At 52.5% G+C, this 22,693-nt stretch overlaps 1 protein-coding gene across 3 annotated transcripts in view; it reads left to right on the forward strand.

The window, feature by feature from the left end:
• Positions 1 to 22,693, forward strand: part of RNF220 (ring finger protein 220) — a 259,384-nt gene that overhangs the window by 223,430 nt on the left and 13,261 nt on the right. The window contains exons 4-8 of one of the 3 annotated variants that reach the window (XM_010347444.3): positions 6,878 to 6,923; positions 10,693 to 10,794; positions 16,380 to 16,422; positions 19,558 to 19,601; positions 20,043 to 20,175. In XM_010347444.3, coding sequence (XP_010345746.1) covers positions 6,878 to 6,923; positions 10,693 to 10,794; positions 16,380 to 16,422; positions 19,558 to 19,601; positions 20,043 to 20,175 — 368 coding nt within the window. Of the gene's footprint in view, positions 1 to 6,877; positions 6,924 to 10,692; positions 10,795 to 15,981; positions 16,248 to 16,379; positions 16,423 to 19,557; positions 19,680 to 20,042; positions 20,176 to 22,693 lie in introns of those variants that run through there. The other 2 variants (XM_039473630.2, XM_039473629.2) reach the window with 2 other exon arrangements.

Genomic DNA, 22,693 nt, shown 5'->3' on the forward strand with positions numbered 1-22,693 from the left:
GAAGAAATATTTAGTCATGTATCGCTGTGTTACAAAGTATCCTAAAACGTAGCCGTTAAACAACACACATTTATAATCTCCATTTCTGTGGTCATAAATTTGGGAACAGCTTAGCTGGATGGTTGTGGGTGGTTGTGGCTACTGGCTTGGAGTCTCTCATGAAGCTGCAGTCAAGATGTCAACCAAGGAAATAGCCATCTGAAGATCTGACTGAGACTGCAGGATCTGTTTCCAAGATGCTCACTCACGTGGCTATTGGCAGGAGGCCTCAATTCCCCTACATGTGGGTCTCTCCATAGGACAGCTTGAATTTCCCTATGACATGGCCGCTGACTTCCCACAGAGCATGCAATCCAAGAGAGGACCAAGGAGGAAGCCACAGTGCTTCCTGTGATCTACTTTGGGAAGTCACACACTATTGCTTCCACTCTATTCTATTCTGTTCACTAGGAGCAAGTCATCAAGTCCAGCTCGCATTCAAGGGAGGAGAATTCAGCTCTGTAAGCTCTACCCGTTGAAGCGATCCATCTTCTATGCCAAGAATCCATAGGCGTAGAATACTATACTAGTGGTAATAATAATAATGCTTGTTGAACACTCACTCTGTGCCAAATACTTTACATTGCATTAATTTATTTAATCTTCACAACCCTCTGAAGTAGGTAATAATAATTGCTCCCATTTTACAGAGGAAGAAACTGAGGTGCACAGGAGTTAAGTGACATCTCTAAAGTTGCACAGCTAGTAAGTGATGAAGATAAGATTCAAACCTAAAGTAATCTGACTCCAGTACCCATGCTTTTAATCACTCCCCATCCCCACCACCCCACACACACAACTGGGATTGGCCTGCCAGTGGCAGGAAGTGGGGGAAAAAAAAATCCTTCTGCAATTGAGTTCCATATTTTGGCTGTTCAGGAGGGGTCCTGTGTAATTTGCTCCCAGAGGAGGACATCTCCTAACAGGGTCAGAGAATAGAGACAGAGGATAGAGGGGCCTGCCCAGCCTTGTAAAAGCAGTGCGCCCCTAAGAGCCTGGAGAATGGGGGCCCCCAGCTCTCTTTCTGCCTCCTCCGTGAGGGCCACTCTACAGTGCAGTCCCAGGTGCTTCACACCTGCAGTGCCCAGGGCATGCACTTCTGCCAACAGCCTTCCTTGTTCCACGCCCCTACCCACGACCCTGCACAACCCCTCATCCCCCACATCCTCCCAGAGCATCCCCCGTTTCCATTTCCTCGCCCCGAGCTCCATGCCTCTCGCGGCTCTGTCTTGCGTCCCCGCATCTGTAGCCCTCACGTCGCGGCCCGGCCCAGCACCCTACGCCCATACCCCCTCCGAACGTGCACGCCCTGCGCCCCCGGCACGCGCCCCCCTCCAACCGGGTGTCTGACAGCCGGACAGCGGGATCTGCACAGCAAGTGAAATTCCCGTCGGATCGATAAAGCCGAAGCGCTGGCGGCGACGGGTCGATGGTTTTATCTGTCTCGGCCCCGCCGCGCCCGGCGCGCTGACAGTCGGACCGGCCGGCAAAGGCGTTCAAGGGCAGCCGCGCCCGCGCCCCCTCCCCTCGCTTCTCTCGCCCTCCCTCCCTGCGGCCGCTGCGCCCACCGGACTGCAGGCTGGACCGGCCCGCCGCCCCCCTCGTGATTTATCTGGATTTTTAATTGGAAAAAATTTGCGAATTAATTGATTTCAGGAACTTGCCAATTAACATTGTAATTGGGTGCGTGATAAATTCCCAAGGAGCGTGTCAGCTCCCTCCGGGCTGACGGCCGCGCAGTGGGGAGCGCGGGGAGGGCCCCAGCCTTGGCTGCCCTTGCCCCGCCCCTGCCCGCTCTCCGGAAGCCCGGACTGCAGAGAAGGTTGGGAAAAAACGACACACTGGGGCTCCTGAAACCCCTTCTCTACTCCCCACCATCAGCTCCCCGAGCAGAGGGGCCTGAGACCAGCCATTTCACAGATGGAGAAACTGAGGCCTGCAGGAGGGTGTGTGTGCCTCACTTCCAGGGTCCTGGTAGAGCCCAAATGAGGGCAGCTCCATCCACCAACACACTGTGGTTGGAGGCTTTCTCCCCAGCTCTCCCTCTTTCCCTCCCCTCCCCTCTCCTCTCTGCTGCACCCTTCTTCCCCCTGCTGGCTCCTTCCTCTTCTCTCCTCCAACTGTCCCCGTTTCTCTCCTACACTGCCTTTGCCTCTGTTGCCTCCTTTGCCCTCCCTGGCATTCCTCAGCCTAGCCAGCTCCTGCATCTGTGGATGCTGCCACCAGGTGCCCTCCATCAACCTGGACAGGTCCCCCCCGCCACTTGACTCCTGCCTCAGGGGTTCTTCAGACTGGCCTGGTGTTCTGCCTCCTGCCTCCCTGTGCCCAACAGCACAGAGCAGGCCCCCCTAGGAGCAGGCTGCTATTTCAGACACACTCACGGGCTCAGAGAGAGAAGCAGGGACCTTCCAGCTCCAGAGCTAGGACTGGCTGTGTTTCAGACACAGGCACAAACATACACAGAACACAAAAGTGCACACACACACCCATTCCAACACACAGATGTCCCCACACACACAGACACCCTGAAAGAAGCCATGTCCCATGGATGTCATTCCCACAGGTACATGGGCGTACAGACACTTACAGGAAGAGCAGTCAGAACTTCCGTTGGCAAAGTCCTTAGACTTTTCAAAGCATTTTTCCATTTGAGATCAGAGGCTGTGCCAGCACTCTCTGCCTCACCCAGCCTTTATCTTTCCCCTTCTCAGTCCTGCACAGGGGCTCCAATAGATCCCAGGACTTGACCAGGTAGAACAAGGAGGGCAAAGTTAGATGGAGGACAGATTGCCGAGGGCCTTCAGTGCTGGAGAGCATGCTGGTGGGGTGGAGAGTAAGCCGAACATTCATGAGCCAGGGTGAAGCTTGATCAGAGAGAGACAAGCAGGACGGGCATGGTTTCGAGGCCAGTGTGGAGTGTGGGTTGAGTGTAGAAGCAGGGGGGCAAGGGACGAGGTTGGGCGGGGTCCAGAGGAAAGTTGGTGAGGCTGACCCAGGACAGTGACAGTGGCAGTGGGGATGCAGGAGAGGGAATGACGAGAGACCAGGTGGACAAAGAAGCCACAGGACTTAGTTGGGGTGCTTATTGGGAGGAAGCTTTCTAATTGGGATGATTGGGAGAGTGATGGTAGCAGAGAAGCAAGTGTCTGAGGGAAGGAGGGGACGCTGGGATGGTGATGCGGGAGGCACTGGATGTATGGAGAGACAGATAGGGACATAGATAGATGGGGGCTAGAGATTGATGGGCGCGGTGTGGAGGAAGGGGTTGGCCCCCAGATTTCCCAGTGGCCCTCAGGCAGGAGTTTCCACCCAGAGAGATGAAGGAGCCTCGGGCATGGAGAGGTTGTACAAAGCTAAAAGTGGGGCTTGGCTTGGTGGGGCCTGAACTTAGAAAGAGATATTGTCTGGGAGCCTTCTGGAGCCACTCGAGATCTGGCCTCTGGGCTGGGAAACCAGCTCTCGGGCCAGCACTTTAAAAAGGCTGAAAGAAGCCAGAGGGAGGCTGGGTGACTCTAGAGGAGAGGCAGGGTGTGGAGATGGCAGTGCCCCCACCCCCACTTAAGCCTTATTTAAGGCCGGCCTCGGTGTTTGGTTGGGTAATGAACTAGATAAACAATTCCCCAAATAGATTAAAACGAAGTGTAACTTACAAAGGCGGCTGGTGATGATGGTTTATTCCCGGGCAGCACACCATTTCTTTATTTCCAAGGATAATTCAGTGTAAATCACCTTAATTAAAAGTGTCAGCCCAGCCCATGAATATTGTACTTAGGAACGCGTTTCCTGGGTCCCAGTTATAATTTAAAACCCATGGATCACTAGGCAGCGAGTGACTGAGCAAGGGAGGAAATCGTTGGGGGCGGGCTGTGGAAACAGGGAGGGACGAAGGCAGAGCTGATGGGCTGGGCGGGAGCCAGCCTACCTACAGCTGCAGGCCTCAGACCTCTCTTCTAAGAGTCAGGCCCTTCAGCAGACTCCTCAGTCTCTGTGGGGCCAAGCACACTGGGAGGTAATCAGGTTGTTGGCCAGAAGACAGGGAGGGGGTTCCTTGCTCAGAGAGAGGCAAGGAGCCTCAGGTAGTACCAATCTAATGCAAGGGACAGTGAAGAGTGTTGCCGGGAAAAGATCCAGAGGAGTAGATCACAAAGTGACAGGCTGGACATTCTGACCCTGAATGTCCCTGTTTCTGTTCACTAGCAGAGCAAACAGAAGCCCAGAGTCAGCAGTTCCCTCCCTAAAGTCACACAGCAACCAAAGAATACTGTATTCTGCCCTCTATCCTAAGCCCCGAGTATCTCTAGGGAGGCAGCATGGGCAGTTAAAAGCCAGCACTGTGGACTTGGCCAGACACCAACTCAAATCCCAAGCCCTCCTCGGACTGTGTCAACACAGAGATGATATTTGACCTGGTTCAACTTTGTAGAGATATTGTGACGTTTCAATGAGATAACACGTATTAAAGCCTGCACCTGTCACATACAACGGGTGCCCAATCATTATTCATTCCTTCCTTTTCTGCTGCCACCTGACCCAACTGGAGATAATACTCATATTCTAGGCCAGGGCAGAGCAAGCATAGTGTTGTGCCTCATTTCTGTACCAGAAATGGTGATGGCAGTATTTGCTCACTTAGTGAATGAAGGAGTGAAGGAACGATAAAAGTCATAAACTCAAAAACTAGTTGCTTTTCAAAAGCAGCTCTGTGTCCTCCTTGAATCCCCAGTGCCTGTATCAGGGTTGGCATGAACCATTTATGAGCAAAACATAATTGAACAGAACCTGTTCTAGCTGGCCTTCCTAGTCTGTGATGCCCCCACTGTGTGATTAGACTGGCTGACAGCTCTGTCTTTACACTCAGACCTTGGCCTCAATCTGGGCCTGGTGGCCTCTGCACTGTGATGTACGTATGTTGTGTGTGTACGCCGGGGCTGACATTTGTGGGTACATGTGTGTCTGGGTGTGTGTTGGTACACACAGGTGTCCATCTCTATGCATGTGTTTATTGGACTTGTGCACATGAACAGCTCGCATCCAGTCTGTGTGGCTGTTGTGAATCTTTTTTTTGAGACAATATCTTGCTCTTGTTGCCCAGGCTGGGGTGCAATGGCACAATCTCGGCTCACTGCAACCTCCGCCTCCAGGATTCAAGCAATTCTCCTGCCTCAGCCACCTGAGTAGCTGGGATTATAGGAGCCTGCCACCAAGCCCAGCTCATTTTTGTAATTTTAGTAGAGACAGGGTTTCACCGTGTTGGCCAGGCTGGTCTCGAACTCCTGACCTCAGCTGATCCACCTCGGCTTCCCAAAGTGCTGGAATTACAGGAATGAGCCACTGTGCCCGGCTGTGCATCTGTCTTTATGGACATGTGTCTGGGAATATGCCTCTGTGGCCCTGTGCATCTGTATGTGTCTGAGTCTACAGGTGTGACCGCTTGTATCTGTGTGCCTGTTGGCAGAATTATAGGAAGTCTACAGGTCTATGTGTGTGCATCTTTATACTGGGGTTTTTCTCAACCTCGGCACAGTTGACATTTGGGGTCAGATAATTATTTGCTGTGAGAGGCTGTCCAGTTTAACATCCTCTACCTACTACGTGCCAGTAGCAACCTCCCCTCCCTCCGCTCAAGTTTTGACAACCAAAAATGTCTCCAGTCATTGCCAGATGTCCCCTGGGCAGGGAACATCCCTTCTGCTTCTCCCCTGTCCCCCATTGAGAGTCACCGCTGCATCCGAATCTGCCTGTGCTTTTGCAGGCATGTCCAGTATGTCTGCGTCTGGCCCTGTGGGTGCCTGAGCTCATCTGTGGGTGTTCCTTATGTCTACATTCAGTAAGTCCCTATGTGCCCCATGCATTCTGGCTTGGATGTATGTCTGTGTCTTCTTGTGCTTTCTGGATATATCTGTGGGTGTGCTGTACATGATACCTCATATGTGTGTCTGTGCGGGGACCCTGTGTGAATGGGCTGCGTCTGCCTCCGTGCATTCATCAGCCAGCACTTCTGTGAGCGTGTGTGTGTGTGTGTGTGCACGCGCATGAATGTGCGAGCACAGATGTGGCGAGCGCAGTGGGGGTGGCAGGCAGGGAGGGACAGGAACAGGGATATTAATGTTTCTGAAGTGGATCTGATTTGATACGTCTTGTTCCATTGTCAGCATCTGTTTAGCGGGGATTTGTAATACTTTGTGGCTCTGGATCACTCATGCTCAGCGCAGGATGTGGCCTTGCATACCAATTTTGTTATTAAACACAGTCCTCGCCTCCCCCACAGCCCATCCATCACCTCCCACCCCAGCCCCCGCCTGCTCTCAGCTACCCACCATATTTCAGGGCCCAGCTCCCGCCCGCCTGCCGCGCCCGATGCCGGAGGGCCTGGGGCTGACAAATTGAATCAGGGGGAGATCATTCCTGGCCTAACACAGTTTGCAGCATGTTGGAGGGAGAATTGACAAGAGCCATGTCAGCTCCATCACCCCAATCCCACGGGAGCTAACAGTGGGCTGGGGACAAGGGGTGGACCGAAGGGAGCCTCCAGGACAGGCAGGATCTTCAGGGCTGATACCAGGAGTCAGGTAAAGCCCCTTTCTTCAGAGCCACTGGGGAGTTGCCCATGCCTAGTGTCTGTGTCTCCCTCCCAGGGGCCAGTGCTAGCCCTTGGCCCATGAGAGAGGCTGAGCTAGGCTGGGCCACTGGGATTGAAAGGACTGGGTGGAGCTTGGCTGAGCTGGGCTGGGCTAGGCTGGCTATGCCTTCTCTGGCATTGGGGTCTTCTTGCTACTCTACCCTTGCATGCCCTGGGCAGCAGGTAGAATGGTCACCCTGTTCTCTTCTTTCTTGGCAGCAAGAATTCCCTTCTGAAGGATGCCATGGCTCCAGGCACCCCCAAGGTAGGTGGCCAATTACATGTTTTCCTCCTGCCCATACTAACCTAGGCCTACCCAGAACTGGTTCCTCCTAAGAAAAAGGAGCTTTTCTAGTATCCTCAACTGTCTCCACCTTTTCTAGTGTCCTCAACTATCTCCAGGTCTTGAACATCATCCTGAGGCCTAGGGCTATGCCGTGTGTGTGTGTGTGTGTGTGTGTGTGTGTGTGTGTGTATGCTCATCTAACTTTATCCTCTTCCAGCCAGGAGAGGGGTCAGAGCTAAGGATGGTCTGGGAGATGGGGGCGACCCAGACACTAAGGGTGAGAAGACTCAAAGGAAGAAAGTGAGCTATAGCAGATGAAGAAAAATAAAGAAATGGCCAGGCATGGTGGCTAACACCTGTAATCCCAGCACTTTGGGAGGCTGAGGTGGGTGGTTCACAAGGTCAAGAGATCGAAAGCATCCTGCCCAACATGACGAAACCCCGTCTCTACTAAAAATACAAAAATTAGCTGGGCATGGTGGCACGTGCCTGTAGTACCAGCTACTCAGGAGGCTGAGGCAGGAGAATCGCTTGAACCTGGGAGGCAGAGGTTGCTGTGAGCCAAGATCATGCCACTGCACTCCATCCTGGCAATAGAGCGAGACTCCGATTCAAAAAAAAAAAAAGAAATGCAGGTCAAGACAGACAGTGCGGGCCCTAGAAGCCAAACTATGGGGGACAGGGTGGTGTGTGTGTGTGTGTGTGTGTGTGTGTGTTGTGTGTATACTTTGTCCTGAGAGCAACAAGGAGCCAAGGAAGAGGCTGGACTCATTTGGGGAGCCGGTCTGCCTCTCTGAACAAATCCTATGGGAGAAAGACTTGAAAGCATCAGATGGAGAAAGCAAAAATGAAGAGCAAGTATCTGGCTCAAAGGAGGGGCCAGAGGCCTTAGCACAATGACATCTGTACCAAGAGCTCCCCATAGATGGCCATAGACACAGTGGGTACTACTTCCCCAAAAGTGGTTTTGAAGGGATGGATACGAGGGGAGGAGAACCAAACCCTTACTCACCGAGTATCCCCTTCCCCACTCCTCGGTAGAAGGCTACAGCCTTTTTCCCACAATTATTCAGAAAGGGCAGCCATCCCTAGCCCATTTTACAGGGAGTGAGGAATGACTATGGAAGATTTGGGAATGGGTGGAATCAGTGAAGGAAAGTGAATGGAGAGATTAGAGCAAAAGCCAAGACAAGAATCTGGGGGCCTCCTGCACTTGGCGTCAAGATAAGGTCCAGGAGGCAGGGAAGGAGACAGAGCGGACCGCTCAGCGTGTTGGGAGGGGCACAGGAGAGCATGGCATCTCAGGATCCTAAGGAAGAATGTTTCTAAATGTATCACGTGGTCAGGAGTCAAACAGGGGAAGCCTGGAGAAGGGGGGCCCGCTGCAGTCACTGGTGATGTCTAAGAGGGGAGTCTGGGAGAGGAGCCAGAGTGATAAGTATCACCTCCATGGGGTAGGCCCAAATGCCCTGCAGGCCTTTCGAAAGTGTGGGAATGGATCTTGCACTTCCGTTTAGAAAACGGCTCACCTGCAGCAAGCTGGGAGAGGAGGAGCAGAGCGCCTAGCCCAGCCTTGGGTGGATGTAGGCCTTGGCCAAGGAAGCAAAGCTCCAAAGAGAAAGGGGAGGCGGGGAGAGGGGCAGCAGGCAGCTGCAGACTCACAGAGGTAGGGAGCTACATTCACGGAGTGTGGCCCAGCCTGCAGCATTTAGTGGTGTGTTTCAGGAAAGCCACAGACAAGTTTCCATGACTGCCACCACAGATGACATCTGACACCTGAGCATGGCTGGCAGGGCTGGGGACTTGGACATCAGTAAGGCCTGTAGTCTAAGGACAAACCCCTGGCAGACACAATCTACCTCCATCCCTAGCTCCCCACATATGCAGACCCATACACACACTCAGGTCAGAGTACACACATAGGAAGTCTTAAACGTGTGTCCTGAAACCACAGACACAGGTATACTGACCATCAGACACTGAGACAAGGGACACTTGCTCACCTACTTCCAGATACATGCTCGCATCCCCAAAGTTGAGCAGTTCAGGGTCTACCCCTGGCCTTGACCTAGGCTTTAGGGAAGCAGGTCATGAGTGGAAGAGGCAAGAGAGAGAGAGAGGTTCAAGCAAGAGACTGAAAGGACAGGGGGAAGGAGGGAGGGAGGAGGAGGAGAGGGTGAGGGGCCTTCGACAAGATTGATGGCCTCGTTGCCATTAAGAAAAAAATTAGCCGGTGGCGGCTATCATATTAAAGGGTGAAGAAGCCGTGAATTATTTTCTTAAAGATCTTATCGCTTACAATGATAATTTTACCTTCCAAAAGGCCACTTTTAATGAGGCGAAGAGCCAGGCAAAAAGTCATGATTTAATGCCGGGATTTTTTTTTCAAAACACATTTTACTGCTTTTTGGTCCATGTTTAAAAAGCGCCAGTGACCTTTTTTTATTCCGCTTGCCCCAGGTGTAATGCTGAGGCCTCTCAGGGCTTCTAACCTAGAGAGAATGAGAGAGAGAGAAGGCGCACAAACAGGAGCTTTCTCTTCGGCTGGTGGTCGGGGTGACCCACACTGCTTCCCCTCCTTAGCATCTTACTTGGGACCAAAGAAGGAGAAGAACATTGCCTGAGAGCACCTCCTTTCTGAGCTGGGGGCTGGGTCACCCAAGAGGCCTCCCACTGGGCTTGGGTGGGTGAGGAAGGAGCTCTAAGTTGCAGAGAATCCCGCGCCGGCCCTTTCCAGCCTCTTCTCTCCTCCAGCTCCTGGGGTGTGGGCAAGTCAGGGAGCCCTGCCAGACCAGCAGCTGTCTCTTCCCTTTCCAGGGCCCTTGCCTGAGGATGCGCAGCGTGGCCACCGCATGCGGGTCACATCCTAAGGCTCAGCCAGAGATGAAGGATAAATGGCTGCTCCATCTTTCCCAAATTGCTTTCTTTGGCCTGTCACTGGCGATTTGGTGTGGTTTTCTAAGCTGGGGAGGACTCCTAGGGAATTGTGTGCTTCCGGCTCAGAGCTTACAGGCTGGAGAAGGTGGGGGGAGGAAGTATGGATTGCTTTCAGGCCTCCAGGCCCCCAGTTTGCAGCTGAACAGGCCTTGGCAAGAGCTGGCTTTCAGGCAGAACGTGCCATGTGGTATTTAGAATTGTGGTGCTTGCACACATTTCAAGCAGACAGTTTATTAATCTATAACTGCAGGCGTATGTAGAAGAGGCCATACAAGATTGACATGGGGGGATTAGTTTTGCTGGGGTTTTTGCTGGGGTCATCACCGTAGCACCGGGATAAATGGACCAGTGTACATCCCTAGCTGCAGGTGGGAAACTCACATACTATTTAATTTACTGTCTCCATTGTATGGCTGCCATCAGCCTGTATTAAGGGCAGACAGGGTAGCAGGTATATGGCTTTATCCCCAACCCCTCATGGGGATCCTAGCATCTTTGCTCTTCAAGGGAAAACAAAGCATATATAGTCTCCACTGGGAGTGGACTGGGAGTCCTGCCCCACTGGGGCAGAGATTAGCCCAAGCAGGGTCCCTCGGGCAGTCTCTACCCATCCGTAAAACCAAGCCATCCTCTCTCACAACCACACTCCCAGGACTCGACCCCATGCCTTCAGAATCTCAAGAGTGGTCCTTCTACCCCTCAGCCTCCTTCTCTTTGCCTGGCTCCCCAAAGCTCCATGGGACTGGGAACTCTAGGGACTGACTGTAGGTCTCATTCAGCCTGAGGCCACATGTCCTTTTTCTTCTTCCAGTCCCTCCTGTTGTCTGCTTCCATCAAGAGGGAAGGAGAGTCTCCAACAGCATCACCCCACTCATCTGCCACTGATGACCTCCACCACTCAGACAGATACCAGGTGAGGAGGGGTGGCGGGTGGCCACGAGAAGCAAGCTCTCCTCGGGGAGAGCTTCACTGGCACGCCTGGTGCTAACTCCTCCTCTCCCCCGCAGGCCACAGGAGAGGCCTGAACTGTGTTTCATTCCCTCTGTGTGGAGCGCCCCTAAATGAACTCAGGAGGCATAGGTATCAGAGAATAGGCCTTAAATAGATGGATTGTAGGGAGAGATGGTCACATGAGCTCTCAGTACCTCTGAATCATTCTGTCCATCAGGAAGTATCCTATGCGGTTTGGTTTCAATGAGAGACCCAGATACATAGCCCAGAATCACCTGAAGATTTTAGACTTCAAAAGCACAATACCTTAAGCAAATACCATTCAATTCCATCAAACCTTGATATCAGGCCCAGATGGAGAGACAGATAGACACTGCCTGTGAGTGTCTTGGGCAAATAGGAAGGGAGTCATCACACAGTCCTATAAGCTCAGAGCAGAGGGGCCTAAGGGGAGCATCTTAGCTATAGATGGACATTCTCTGGAGTAGGAAGGGCTTCCCCCAAAACTTTTGTCTAAGGAGACACAGAGCCCTGCCTTTGAGAACCCCAGAGCCATCAGAAGAAAGAAAACAGAGGCTGTTCCACAGAACGTTTGTCTAAATAGCAACGGGGCTTGTCAGGGATGCCCAGTGTGAGAAGGGAAGAACAGCCCTGATCTGATATGGAAAGACAGGGCTGCAGGGACCTGTAAGCTGGAGTAGAGAAACAGGGGCCCTGCTGGCACACCAGAGCCCTGGGTGGGAATTAGGGAAAGGAGTTCTCTCTGCACCCCTTCCTTCCAGCTGACACAGCCTAGTCTGGCACAGGGTGCAGAGCTTGGAGAGTAGAGTGCCCAGCATGGCTGGACACAGCCTCTACCGAATGCCTTCGCATGGGACTCAAACTGCGTAGCCCAAAGTGCAAGCCCTGGGAAGGGATCCCTGCTCTCTCTAAGGGAGCCCTAGTTTCAGAGAGGAAGCCCAATAAACCCCTGGGAGACATTGCCCTGATCTAGACAACCCCAGGGAATTCTGATCTGAGAGGGAACAGAGACAAGGCTTTGTTCCAGAGCATTCTGGTCCGGAGGAATAGGCAGAGGCCCGCCTTCAGAGGCCTATCCTCTGTACTTCACTCACAGCATGTGCCTTGCCATCTGCTGAACTAGGAAAGAGTAACCATCAGGCAACAATGCCTCAACTCCCTGATCCACCTTCCTCCCCACAAATGTCAGTATTTCTTCTATCTCCTAGAGACTATGAGGAAAGCTATGGACTCTCTTGCCTAAAAATATATACATATGGCCAGGCATAGTGGCTCATACCTGTAATCCCAGCACTTTGGGAGGCTGAGGCGGGTGGATCATGGGGTCAGGAATTCAAGACCAGCCTGACCAAGATGGTGAAACCCCATCTCTACTAAAAATATAAAAAAATCAGCCAGGTGTAGTGGCGGGTGCCTATAATCCCAGCTACTCAGGAGGCTGAGGCAGAGAACTGCTTTAACCCGGGAGGCCGAGGTTGCAGGCCGAGGAGCGCCACTGCACTCCAGCCTGGGTGACAGAGCAAGTCTACATCTCAAAAAATAAAAAAAGAAAAAGAAAAATAAATACACGTTTCTACTTACCACACAGGCACACACACGTGCAGTATTATGCATACAACTTCAGGAAGTTAGGAAAGCTGTAGAGCCCATCTCAGTACCACTTAGAGATCTCTGAAGCCCAGGTTGAGACCCAAGACTCTAAGCACACCTCCTTAAGGACAAGCCAAGCTAGGTTGTGTTCTACAAGATAAACTCCTTATCATGGCAGCAAGGCCTTCTATGTTGTAGATTCAACCTGTATTTCCAGCTTCCATTCCAAATACAGTCCTCCATGGATCCTATGGGCGATGCTCACTGAACTCACAACCACTCCCGATGCTAACCACTCCCTGGATGAGGCATTCCTTTCTTGCCTCCATGTTTTTTCACATGCTATTGCTTCTAACGGGACTGTTTTACCCCAGTCTATCAAATTTCTATTTGTCCTTCCAAATCCTGCCCCAAAACCGTCTTGTCTAGGAAGCCTTTCTGCATTAGCTATCTCATGACCCTTGTGTGTCCTGGTTATTGCCCCTATCACCCTATATTGTGATTATCTATTTAAGTATGTTTCAGTTACCTACAAACATCCCAAACCTTGGTGGCTTCACACAACTCATTATTTATGATTCTGTGGGTTGACTGGGCGTTTCCTCACTCATGCAACTCATTGATCCTGGAGGACTGGCTGGGCTAGAAAGTTCAAAATGGCCTCACCACATGTTTGGGAGATTGGGTGTCTTGGTTCTCCTCCGTGTGGCCTCTCATCCTCCAGTATGTTCAGTCAGCTTTCTTACTTAGCAGTCTCAGGGCAGTGTCACACCAAGAGGGTAAATGCCAAAGCTGCAAGGCCTCTTGAGGCCTAGAATCTGGAACTCACATACCACTTGCACCACTTTCTATTAGGCAAAGCAAGTCACAAAGCTAGCCCATAATCAAGGGATGAGGAAATGCAGCTCTTGACAGAAGATGCAAATAATTCTGGCCATACTTAATCTTTCACAATGAATCTGACTCCATTAGACTTGGAGTTTCTCCAAGGCAAGGACCTTGTCTTATCCTTCCTTTACTCAAACATTTATCTAGTACTCACTCATGCTCAGCTGTGTCCTTGCCGTCAAGGGGTTAGATTTGCAAATAGATACTTATGGTCCAGTGTTTCAAGGGCTATGACAGGAGTACAAATAAGTGTCTAGGGACCAGGCACAGTGGTCATGTCTGTAATCCCAGCACTTTGGAAGGCCAAGGCAGGTGGATTGCTTGAGGAGTTCAAGACCAGCCTGGGCAACATGGCAAAACCCGATCTCTACTAAAAATACAAATAATAATAATAACAATAAAGAATAAGTTTCCAGGATACCACAGTAGAAGAAGGGAAAATCAGAGCAAGCTTCACACAGGAGGAAATGACTGAAAAGGGACTCAGAGAAGGAATAGGAGTTCTCTTGGTGGACAAGGAAGAAAGGGTACTCCAGATAAAGGCAACACTATGTACAGAGAACACAGAGGTGTAGCAGAATGATGTATATGGGGACCTGCTAGCAGTTTGGTTTAATTAGAAAGTGGAATTCAAGGAAAGTCAGTAGATGAAGCTGGAAAACAACCCAGGAACTAGCTGGGTATCCCATTCCTTGCTCTTTACACAAGGACTGGCATGTAGTAGTTGCTCAGCTGTGTTGGATTTTTAACATCACTGAGCTAGGCCTTGAAAGCAGGGGGTACTGGTTTCTGGGTTTTGTTTTTTATAGAGGCAGGGTCTCACTATATTGCCCAGGCTGGTCTCGAACTCCTGGGCTCAAGCAATCCTCCTGCACTGGCCTCACAAAGGGCTAGGATTAAAGGCATGAGCCATCGTGCCCAGCCTTGGTTTCTGGTTTGAATTCTCATTTACTTAGCCCCTGCTGACTAACCCTCTTTATCATTATCTCACTTAAACCTCATAGCAACTGTATTAATCACCCCCAGTGTGTATTACCAAGGAAACAGGACTAGAATGGAGAAGGGACTTTTCTAAGAACATATAAATTGTAAGTAACAGAGTTAGGACTTGAACTTGAGTCTGTTTGGCCCTAAATCCGAGGTTATCTCCCAGCCCATCACTGGGCTCAGGGCTTATCTCATAAAGTCTTTCTCCCCTTACCACTGATGTCTCCTTCATGCAAGACGCTGTGCTGGTAAATGGCTAGAGATGACCTCCAAATACAAGGGACAGATATGTAAACGAATAGTCAAAATATACATGATCAGAGAGAAGCAGTGGAACTGCGAAAACTCAGAGGAGGCAACAAACCCAGGCCTGGGCGAGAAAACTAAGTCTTGCCAGAGTCCTAAGGGATGAACGACAGTTAACCAAGCAGAGGATACTGCAGGGCACAGAGGCTATCTGGCCTGGAGTCCAGATCATCGAGTGCTCAAAGAGCTACAGTTAGCTCTGCAAAGCTGAGTGTCAGGAGTGTAAAGGGAGAGAACAGAAGTGGAAGAGGAGTCTGGAGAGGCAGAAAGGGCAGGCCTGTATGCCAGGTTGCAGATCTCGCTGCAGAACTACGGTAGGATTTGAAGGAGAGGGTTAATTTTGCCCATTAGAAAGATCACATTGTGTGTAGTGTGAAGGAGGGGGTTGCTGAGAGAGAAGCTGGAGACCAAAAGATGAGACGGGAAACAGCTGCAAATTTAGAGCGCTCATAAGATTATGCATGAACTGGAGCGCAACGACAACCAAGGTAGGTACAGCCATGGAAGAAAAACTCAGGGCTGACCTGCCTGTGCCAAGCACCACCCTGGGCTCTGGGTTCACCCAGACAACTCACACACGCCCCCAACCCTGAAGTGGTCAGTCCACTGATAAAAACTTAACACAGGCGATAAGGGCGCAGAGATGGATGTACTCTTACATAAGGGAAAGCTATTTTTCAGTTAGACATGGAAGGATGAGTAGGAGATACAGAGGTGGAGATGGAAAACTAGACACCTTTCAAGGTAGACTTTCAGGATCTAGAAAAGGATTGAGTGTGAGGGATGGAGAAGGTAAGGTCAAGGGCGACTCTCAACTTTCCTCTGTGGGCACACCTTAGACAGTGGCTTCCCCTTACGAATAGAGAACGCAAGACGAAGGCCTCTGTTTGGAGGATTCCGAGTTCAGTGTTGGCCGTGTGGGTATGCAGTGCCTAGGGGAGCTCCAGGGGCCGTGCAGCAGACAACGCACATGTCGGGAGTCCTCTGATAACAGAGCTGAATGGCCTAGGGGTTGGGCGGGGATCACCCATGAACTATCCGGAATTCCGACGCCTGGCCCCCTGCAAAGCGGCCGACGTGATGCCTCTGCCCTGAGGGCGGCCGCGCGGAAGGCAGCCATAGGACGCCGGAGCCGGCAGCCAGGGCCCGGCGGTGGGGCGGAAGAAGCCCTGCGGCGGAAGGGGGCGTGGGGTCGGGTGGAAGGACTTCGCAGCCGCTAAAGCTGGAGTGGGTGGGTTTCACGGGCGGTGGGAGGGACCCTGGGGAGGCTCCTGCCGGTTGCTGCCGGACTACAAGCGGCAGCTTCCTGGTCTTGGTCCGGCAGCCCGAGCCGCACCGTGAACTTTCACCCCCAGTGCGCGACGGCAGCAGATCACGTGATCAGGGCCAACATGGCCGCCGCCGCCGCTGGGAGCTGAAGTGCCGCCGCCGCCGGGCAGCCGGGGGGAATCCGCCCGCATCGCCGCCCTCGCCGGCCTGGCGGCCGTGGAGCCCAGAGCGCCGGAGGCCGGGGTTGGGGCGGCACCGCGCAGCGGCCACGGGGTCCCGTTAGAGCAGCCCCTGGCGGCTATGCCGAGAGCTCGGAGCAGCCGGCGGAGCAGAGGGGCCGGCGGGAGGGAGGAAGTAGGTTTGTTTACGGGCTGTTTGGGGCGGAGCAGGCTTGGTCGGGGGTCCGGTGCTGGGGTGGGGGCCGGGACTCTAGGCTGCACCTGACGCTCTCTTCTTTTCTTGCATCTGCTCGCGATCTTCTCCCAGACCTTTCTGCGAGTGCGAGCCAACCGGCAGACCCGACTGAATGGTGAGTCGTGCCCAGCCCCTCCCTCCGCCCCACCCCCGGCCTCCTCCCTCCCTCACTGCCTGCAGCTCGTGGCTTGCCTGGGTCTCTTCGACTTTGGGGCCCATTGGCTTCTTCGCAATCACAGCGCCTGAGGACGTGCTAATCAAAGCTGCCGTCCTCAGTTTCCCCGTCTGTCTAATGGAGGTATGGCTCCCAGCTCTTGCCCAAACCTCTCTAAAGGCCCCGAAGAACCCTGGGGGGCAGTAAGTGCCGGAGAATGAGGAATAAGCTACACAATTCTACTCGGGAGCTCAGCTTTGAATTTGCAAACTGCTGGGACCTCACTATACAAACCTGCAGGGCGCTGAGAATGTTTTTCTTCCAGTTTTTAATCAGTGCCCAGTAGTGTGAATACAGCCTCTCTGCTGAGACTTGACAATACAGTGAGATCTGGAGTTCCCACGGCAACAGGAACTAACTCATCCCGGGGCTCTTTGAGTTATCAGTCGGCCCACATTTCACAAAGGTGATCAGCGTGGGCTCGACAGCTCTTAGAGGCCTTCTCTGAAAGCAGGCTGTGTATGCACTACCTGGCAGCCCCACTTTTGGATTCAAACCACTGGAGCATTCCTGTTTGCCGAATACAATTGAATGATCCTAGCTTTTTGTGCTTACCGGGGTGTGATATCTGGGGGTTGGCTGTAAGGGGTTAAGGGTCTCTGGGCCAGCTGGTAAGTGAGAGAGGCCACGGAGTTCAAGATCCCCAGCTCTTACCACTTGGTTTCTGCTGCCAGGCTGAGCCCTAGTCTGGAAAAGGGAGAACATTTGTGATGGGCTGGCGCCATGTTAAGCACCATTCTCACTTCTCACAACACCTCTGCAAGGAGTACTACGCACCATTTGTGAATAACAGACTCCACGAGGTGAAAGTGGTGTGTTTAAAATCACACAGCTGGGATGTGACTGAGCCATGATTCAGTTGAAGTTTGTTTCTCACCAAAGCCCGTGTTTCTCCAACCACACCATGCTACCTCCTTGGCAAATGCGTTGATTCTTCCTACTCATACGTAGCTTCTGGATAGAGACCAGAACTTTCCCTACCACATTTTAGTAAGCTTAGTTCAGAAGTTAGCAGGTAATGGGAAGGTAAAAACCAAGCCTGCCTTGCTTCTCTGAGAATTTCCAGATGAAACCCAGTCCATCAGGATGCTTTCCAGGGAGAATGGATCATCTGCTGGCCTGTGTGTCCTGAGCAAGGAGTGCATCCAGTATTGTGCCTTTCTTGACCATTCTATGAGATTCATTTCCTTATCCAGTCATCGAACATTGTGGTATCATCAGCACCAGGGGGGCATTCCCCTGGATTCTAGGCATGGTAGGGGAGGAAGCTTTGTGTTGGCACACTGCTTCATACTACACTTCTGGAGCTCCTAGAGTCCTTTGCTCAATGCCTTTCTGATGTTTCACATCCATTCTTGGTCCCAGCCCTGGCTCTAGGGCGTCAAGGCTACCTAAGTCTGAGATTCTAAGAGTTAGGGCAGCCAAAGAGAAGAGTTCTGGATCTTTGTCCACAAAATCAAGTGGGGCACTAGGACACAGTCATGTCACCTATAGTGAAAACAGGAAATTGAAGAGATGGACTGGGTCTCTTCTCTTTGGGTCTACATGCCCAGTTCTGGCAGGGTGGTAGCTTTCCTTTTGGTTTGGGTCTTTCTGGGGTCGCTCTGTTTTGGAGTTGGAGTAGCCCCCTGCCGCAGACTCAGAACAGGCAGGTGCTGGAGCCCTAGCGCACTCACTGGGGCCAGTGTTTGTTGATGCTGCCCAGTTACAGGGTCCCCTTGGAACAGGAGATCTTTCTCGGCTATGAAGTCAGGCCTGGTTTCCTATCTTGCCTTTGCCACTTTTTGACTACTTGGACACGTGCCTTGATCTCTCTAAGCTTCGGGTTTCTTCATCTGTTAAGATGGAATAATGCAATCTAGCTTCAAGAAATGGTAGTAAATGAGCTACCTTGTGTAAGGTACTTGGCTGTGAGCCTGACACACAGTAGAAGCTCTAAATTGTAACATACCAGCTCTCACCTGTGTTCTCTTCATAGATTGCATTCGTGAGCTTCCCATCAGGGTCACTGTCCATGAGAAAGTTCTTCCTGGCCCTGCATTGGGGAACCTTTCCCTTCTTGGCTGGCTGTACCCACTCTCCATCCATCTGGTCCCAGAGTAGCCATCTCTGATCCTGCTGTGGCATTCAGGAAGGGACTAGAGGGAACAGAGTTTCTTGTTTTGACCCCTTCCTGCTTCAGTGACAGGAGGGCTGCAGAGAGGGATTAGTGAGCTAATTAGAAATGATTGCATCGCTCAGCATTAATTAGTAGTGCTGTGGGCTTGCAGTGTGCACTTTGGAACTGAGCCCCCTGCGGGGCAACGTGGCAGGCAGCCCTCTGCCTCCAGGGCCTGCCAGCCCCTCTGTACTGATTAGAAATGATGGAACAGGTTTGGGTGGGCACAATAAGAGCTGCCTTCTCGGGGTTCCCTGAGCCTTCTGACCCGGCTGCCAAAGGTCTGACCCAGACCCTCTTACCTTTATGACTGAGCCTCAGTCTCCTCTTCTGTAAAATGGGATTTGTGGACATCAAGAAATTCTTCCTGGTGAGATTCTAGGTGGGATGCCGGAAGCTGTACCTCCAGGTTCTTGGCCCAGGAACAAAAGAGGTTTTAGTTGATGAGTGAACAGCAGGCCAAGTCAGGTCACTGGAGGGACCTTAGATTCTGGCCGAGAGATACTCTTCAGAGTTGTATTTCCTGGCACCAAAAGAGCTTATGGTCTTGGCCTTCTGGATTGAGACCTAGCAACATGGAGTGTTTTTGCCCACTGGACTCTTACTGAACATGGCCGATAGAAAGGTATGGGTAGACCTTGCACCAGCTATGGCCAAAGAGTGGACCTACTCATTGGCTTAGTTAGCCTCCTCCCCAGGTGCTCTTGGCAAAGCCCAGTCCCCAAAGGAGCAGGAGGTACTTCAAGATGAGGGCCAGATCAGGCACTGAATAAAAAGGCTCATGGCTGGCAAGAGGTCAGGATGTGTCAGCTCCACTGGGACGCTGGGGGCTACGGTGACCGCTTGTTCTGTGCTTTGTTTTCGGTTTCTTCGTGCAGCTCGGATTGGGAAAATGAAACGGAGGAAGCAAGATGAAGGGCAGGTATGTCCCCTGTGCAACCGCCCCCTGGCAGGATCGGAGCAGGAGATGAGTAGGCATGTGGAGCATTGCCTTTCTAAGGTAGAGGGGCCATCACCACCCACCTTCCTTCCCTACTCCCTTCCCCTGACACTAGCTGCTGACTGCCTCTGAATCTGTGGGCTCTTGGGGTCTCCATGTGGTCTCAGCAGCTTCTTCCCTTCTGTCCACTGCGCTCTCCCTCTGCTTTCACTCTCACTCATTACCCCCTTGGGCTCTAGTGGAAAACTATTGGGAAGAGGACCAGGTGCTTTGACCTCTAAATTGGTTTGCTTCAAAGGAGCCCTAGAGCTGAGGTCCCATTTGGCACACCACAGCTAAGGCTAGAGCTGTGCCTTTGTTGCAGACTCTGGGGAGCAGGTGGGGAGGCCTGGGCCCAGCATGATCCTGCTCTGCTCTTCACAGAGAGAAGGCTCCTGCATTGCTGAGGATGATGCTGTGGACATCGAGCATGAGAACAACAACCGCTTTGAGGAGTATGAGTGGTGTGGGCAGAAGCGGATACGGGCCACCACTCTCCTGGAAGGTGGCTTCCGAGGTACAAGCAGCTGACACATAGACAGTGGCACTCTGGTGCCAGGCCTCTGCTGGGTATCCTCTGTTGGGAGCCAAAAGGCCGAGGCTGGTGGCTGGTCATCCATCCGTTCCACCACATGGGAACTGCTGCTGGTGGGGCTCCTTTGTGACCGTGCTGCCTGCCTGTGATGTGCATATTAAAATGGATGTATTTGGGTGGGGAAATGGAATTGTGAGGCTGCAAGCTAGGAATGATGAGGGGGGCTCTCAGCCTCGGGTGATGCATTGAAGGTGACAGCCAAGCCGCGTTAGCACCTGCATAAAATATTAAAGGGACGGTTATGCATTTATCACTCCATCCCTCTTAAGGCTGATAAATGAGAATCCAGCAACCTGCTGTACACCTCCAGCACTGGGGGCCCTGAGGGCTTCCAGGCAAACACATTGGATTTTCCTCCTCCTCCTCTTCAGCCCTATGTCAGGGAAATCAGTTACAGAGGAGAGAGTGAGTTATGGCAAAATTTGACCTCCCTTGAGCTTCATTGGTGAATCTAATTTTAGCTCTGATCCCATCCCTTCTCCCTGGGCGCCCTCTGCCCTGAAGCAAGAGGGACCTGGACCCAGCTGCTTCCTGCTTCCCTTGGGCTCTCCCCAGTTGGCGCAAAGGAGTGTGCAGGGCCTGCCCATCACCAATGCTCTTCCAGCTCCTTGGAGGGGCAAGGCTTGGCACCCCCCACCAGGTTAGACAGCAGAATTGGTTGGGTGCCCAGGGTCAGTGTCGTCTTGTTAAACTCCCCAGCCTTGGGCAGGGGAAGGGAGAGCTGTCTGTCTCTTGGCCTCCAGCTCTTCTCTGTTTCTGTGCACGAGCACAGCTGGTACTGCAGCTTGTGGTCATTAAGTGAGCCAATCTGCTTCCCGTCTGCCTCTCATTCTCTGGGCAACACCTTTGGGAGTACTGCTGTGTATGGTCCCTGGGGAATCTCACAGCAGCTGGGAAGGAGTTCTCTGCCTCCTTGGGGCCATGCTACCTGGGCGGGTGCTGAGGAGTGGTCTCTGCAGGGCCGTCCAGTGCAGACGGGCTCCACGAAGGGGCTAAGAGCCCAGATGGGACATTATGCCTCTGGGCCTCTTTCACATTACCCAAGCGTTTGGGGGCAAGCCAATACATAAATCAGGAAGGTTAGTCGGATCAAACCGTCTCCCTGTGCCAGAGCTGGAGAGCGTTTATATGCCATTTCACTCATCCTGTACTGGAGCCTTAGAGTGTCTGAGGCCCTGGAAGAGTGAGCAGCAGAGCTGACAATCATCTGTCCCATGAGTTGGACGCAGGGGTGTCCGGTGGCAGCCGTGCAGGGTCAGTTCCAGCATGCCGCTCTGGGTTAGCTCTGTTGGCAGCTGCAACTGCTCACATCCGCCATTGCTGTGGCAACTTCTTAGGTTCCTTGGCATAGTCCTGGGCCTGATGGCTTCTGGGCACCAGACAGGGCTTGCGGAGGATAAAGCTGCAAAGGGCCTGCTGATTTGACAAAGTATTTCCCCTGTGCTGGGATGCACTTGCAGAGCAGTGTGAAGGGCTCTTAGGCCCTGGGCGGGTATCCGTTTTCCCTGAGTGTTTACACTGTGAGGTTGTTCCTTTCAAGAATTCCTGAGGGGAGTTCAAAGGGGGCTTTTCTTTGAGCGATTTGGAGAGCGAGAATGAGAGTGAGACTTGAAGAGGGAACAGGGGCCGGAGGTGCCTTTATCTGCAGAGAATTGCTCCAGCTTTCCTGATAGAAGCTGCTGCCGCCTCTTAAACAGCTTAGTGCAGTCAAAAGACAGGCAGACTTGAAAGGCTGTTTTACAGTGAGATCAGCGGGGGCCACGAGGCAGAGAGCGGGGCACAGTGGAGCGGAGGAGGCAGGCTCCTCGGTGGGGGGGCTATCAAAGGGAGGCCCTGGCTGATCCCTACTGCCTCTGCCCCCAAAGTCCTGTCTGCAAAAGCTGGCCATCTGTCAGCCTACCCTCCCTGGCCAGGACCGATAGCCCCAACTCTTGGGGGGCTGGGTGTGGCCCCGCCGGGCGGGCTGGTGTCAGTGCAGTGCATTGATCGCCCGCCGGGCGGGCCGGGCCGCAAGCCGGGCAGCGCGTGCTTAATGTGATTGAAAGGCAGTTAAAATGGCGGTGACCTTTTCAGGAGGAATTAGATTGCCTGCCAAGACCGGTTAGAGGGAGTGATAACGCCAGCTGAAGAAGCTGCCCAGCCGACTTCAGAGAGAGGGAGGCAGAGGCAGGATGAGCAGGCTAGTGGCGAGGCCCATTTAAACTGCGCTGTGCGTGCTGACAGAACAGAGATTGCTGTCCTTGTTAGATATGAAAGAAGTGAGGAATTGCAGATAAGTTCCTGTATCCCATCATCCCCATCCCTCCTCCCAGACTAGGGCCCCTTCGTCATCCTCAGCAAAGCTTCCCACCAGGCCCCCTGGGGTTGGTCTGATGGATCAGATCGGTTACCTCAAATGTAATCTGCTGTGGGAAGCAGTGAGCAAGCAAGAGTTTTGGTT

Source organism: Saimiri boliviensis, chromosome 11 (assembly GCF_048565385.1).
Source record: "Saimiri boliviensis isolate mSaiBol1 chromosome 11, mSaiBol1.pri, whole genome shotgun sequence".
NCBI lineage: Eukaryota > Metazoa > Chordata > Mammalia > Primates > Cebidae > Saimiri > Saimiri boliviensis.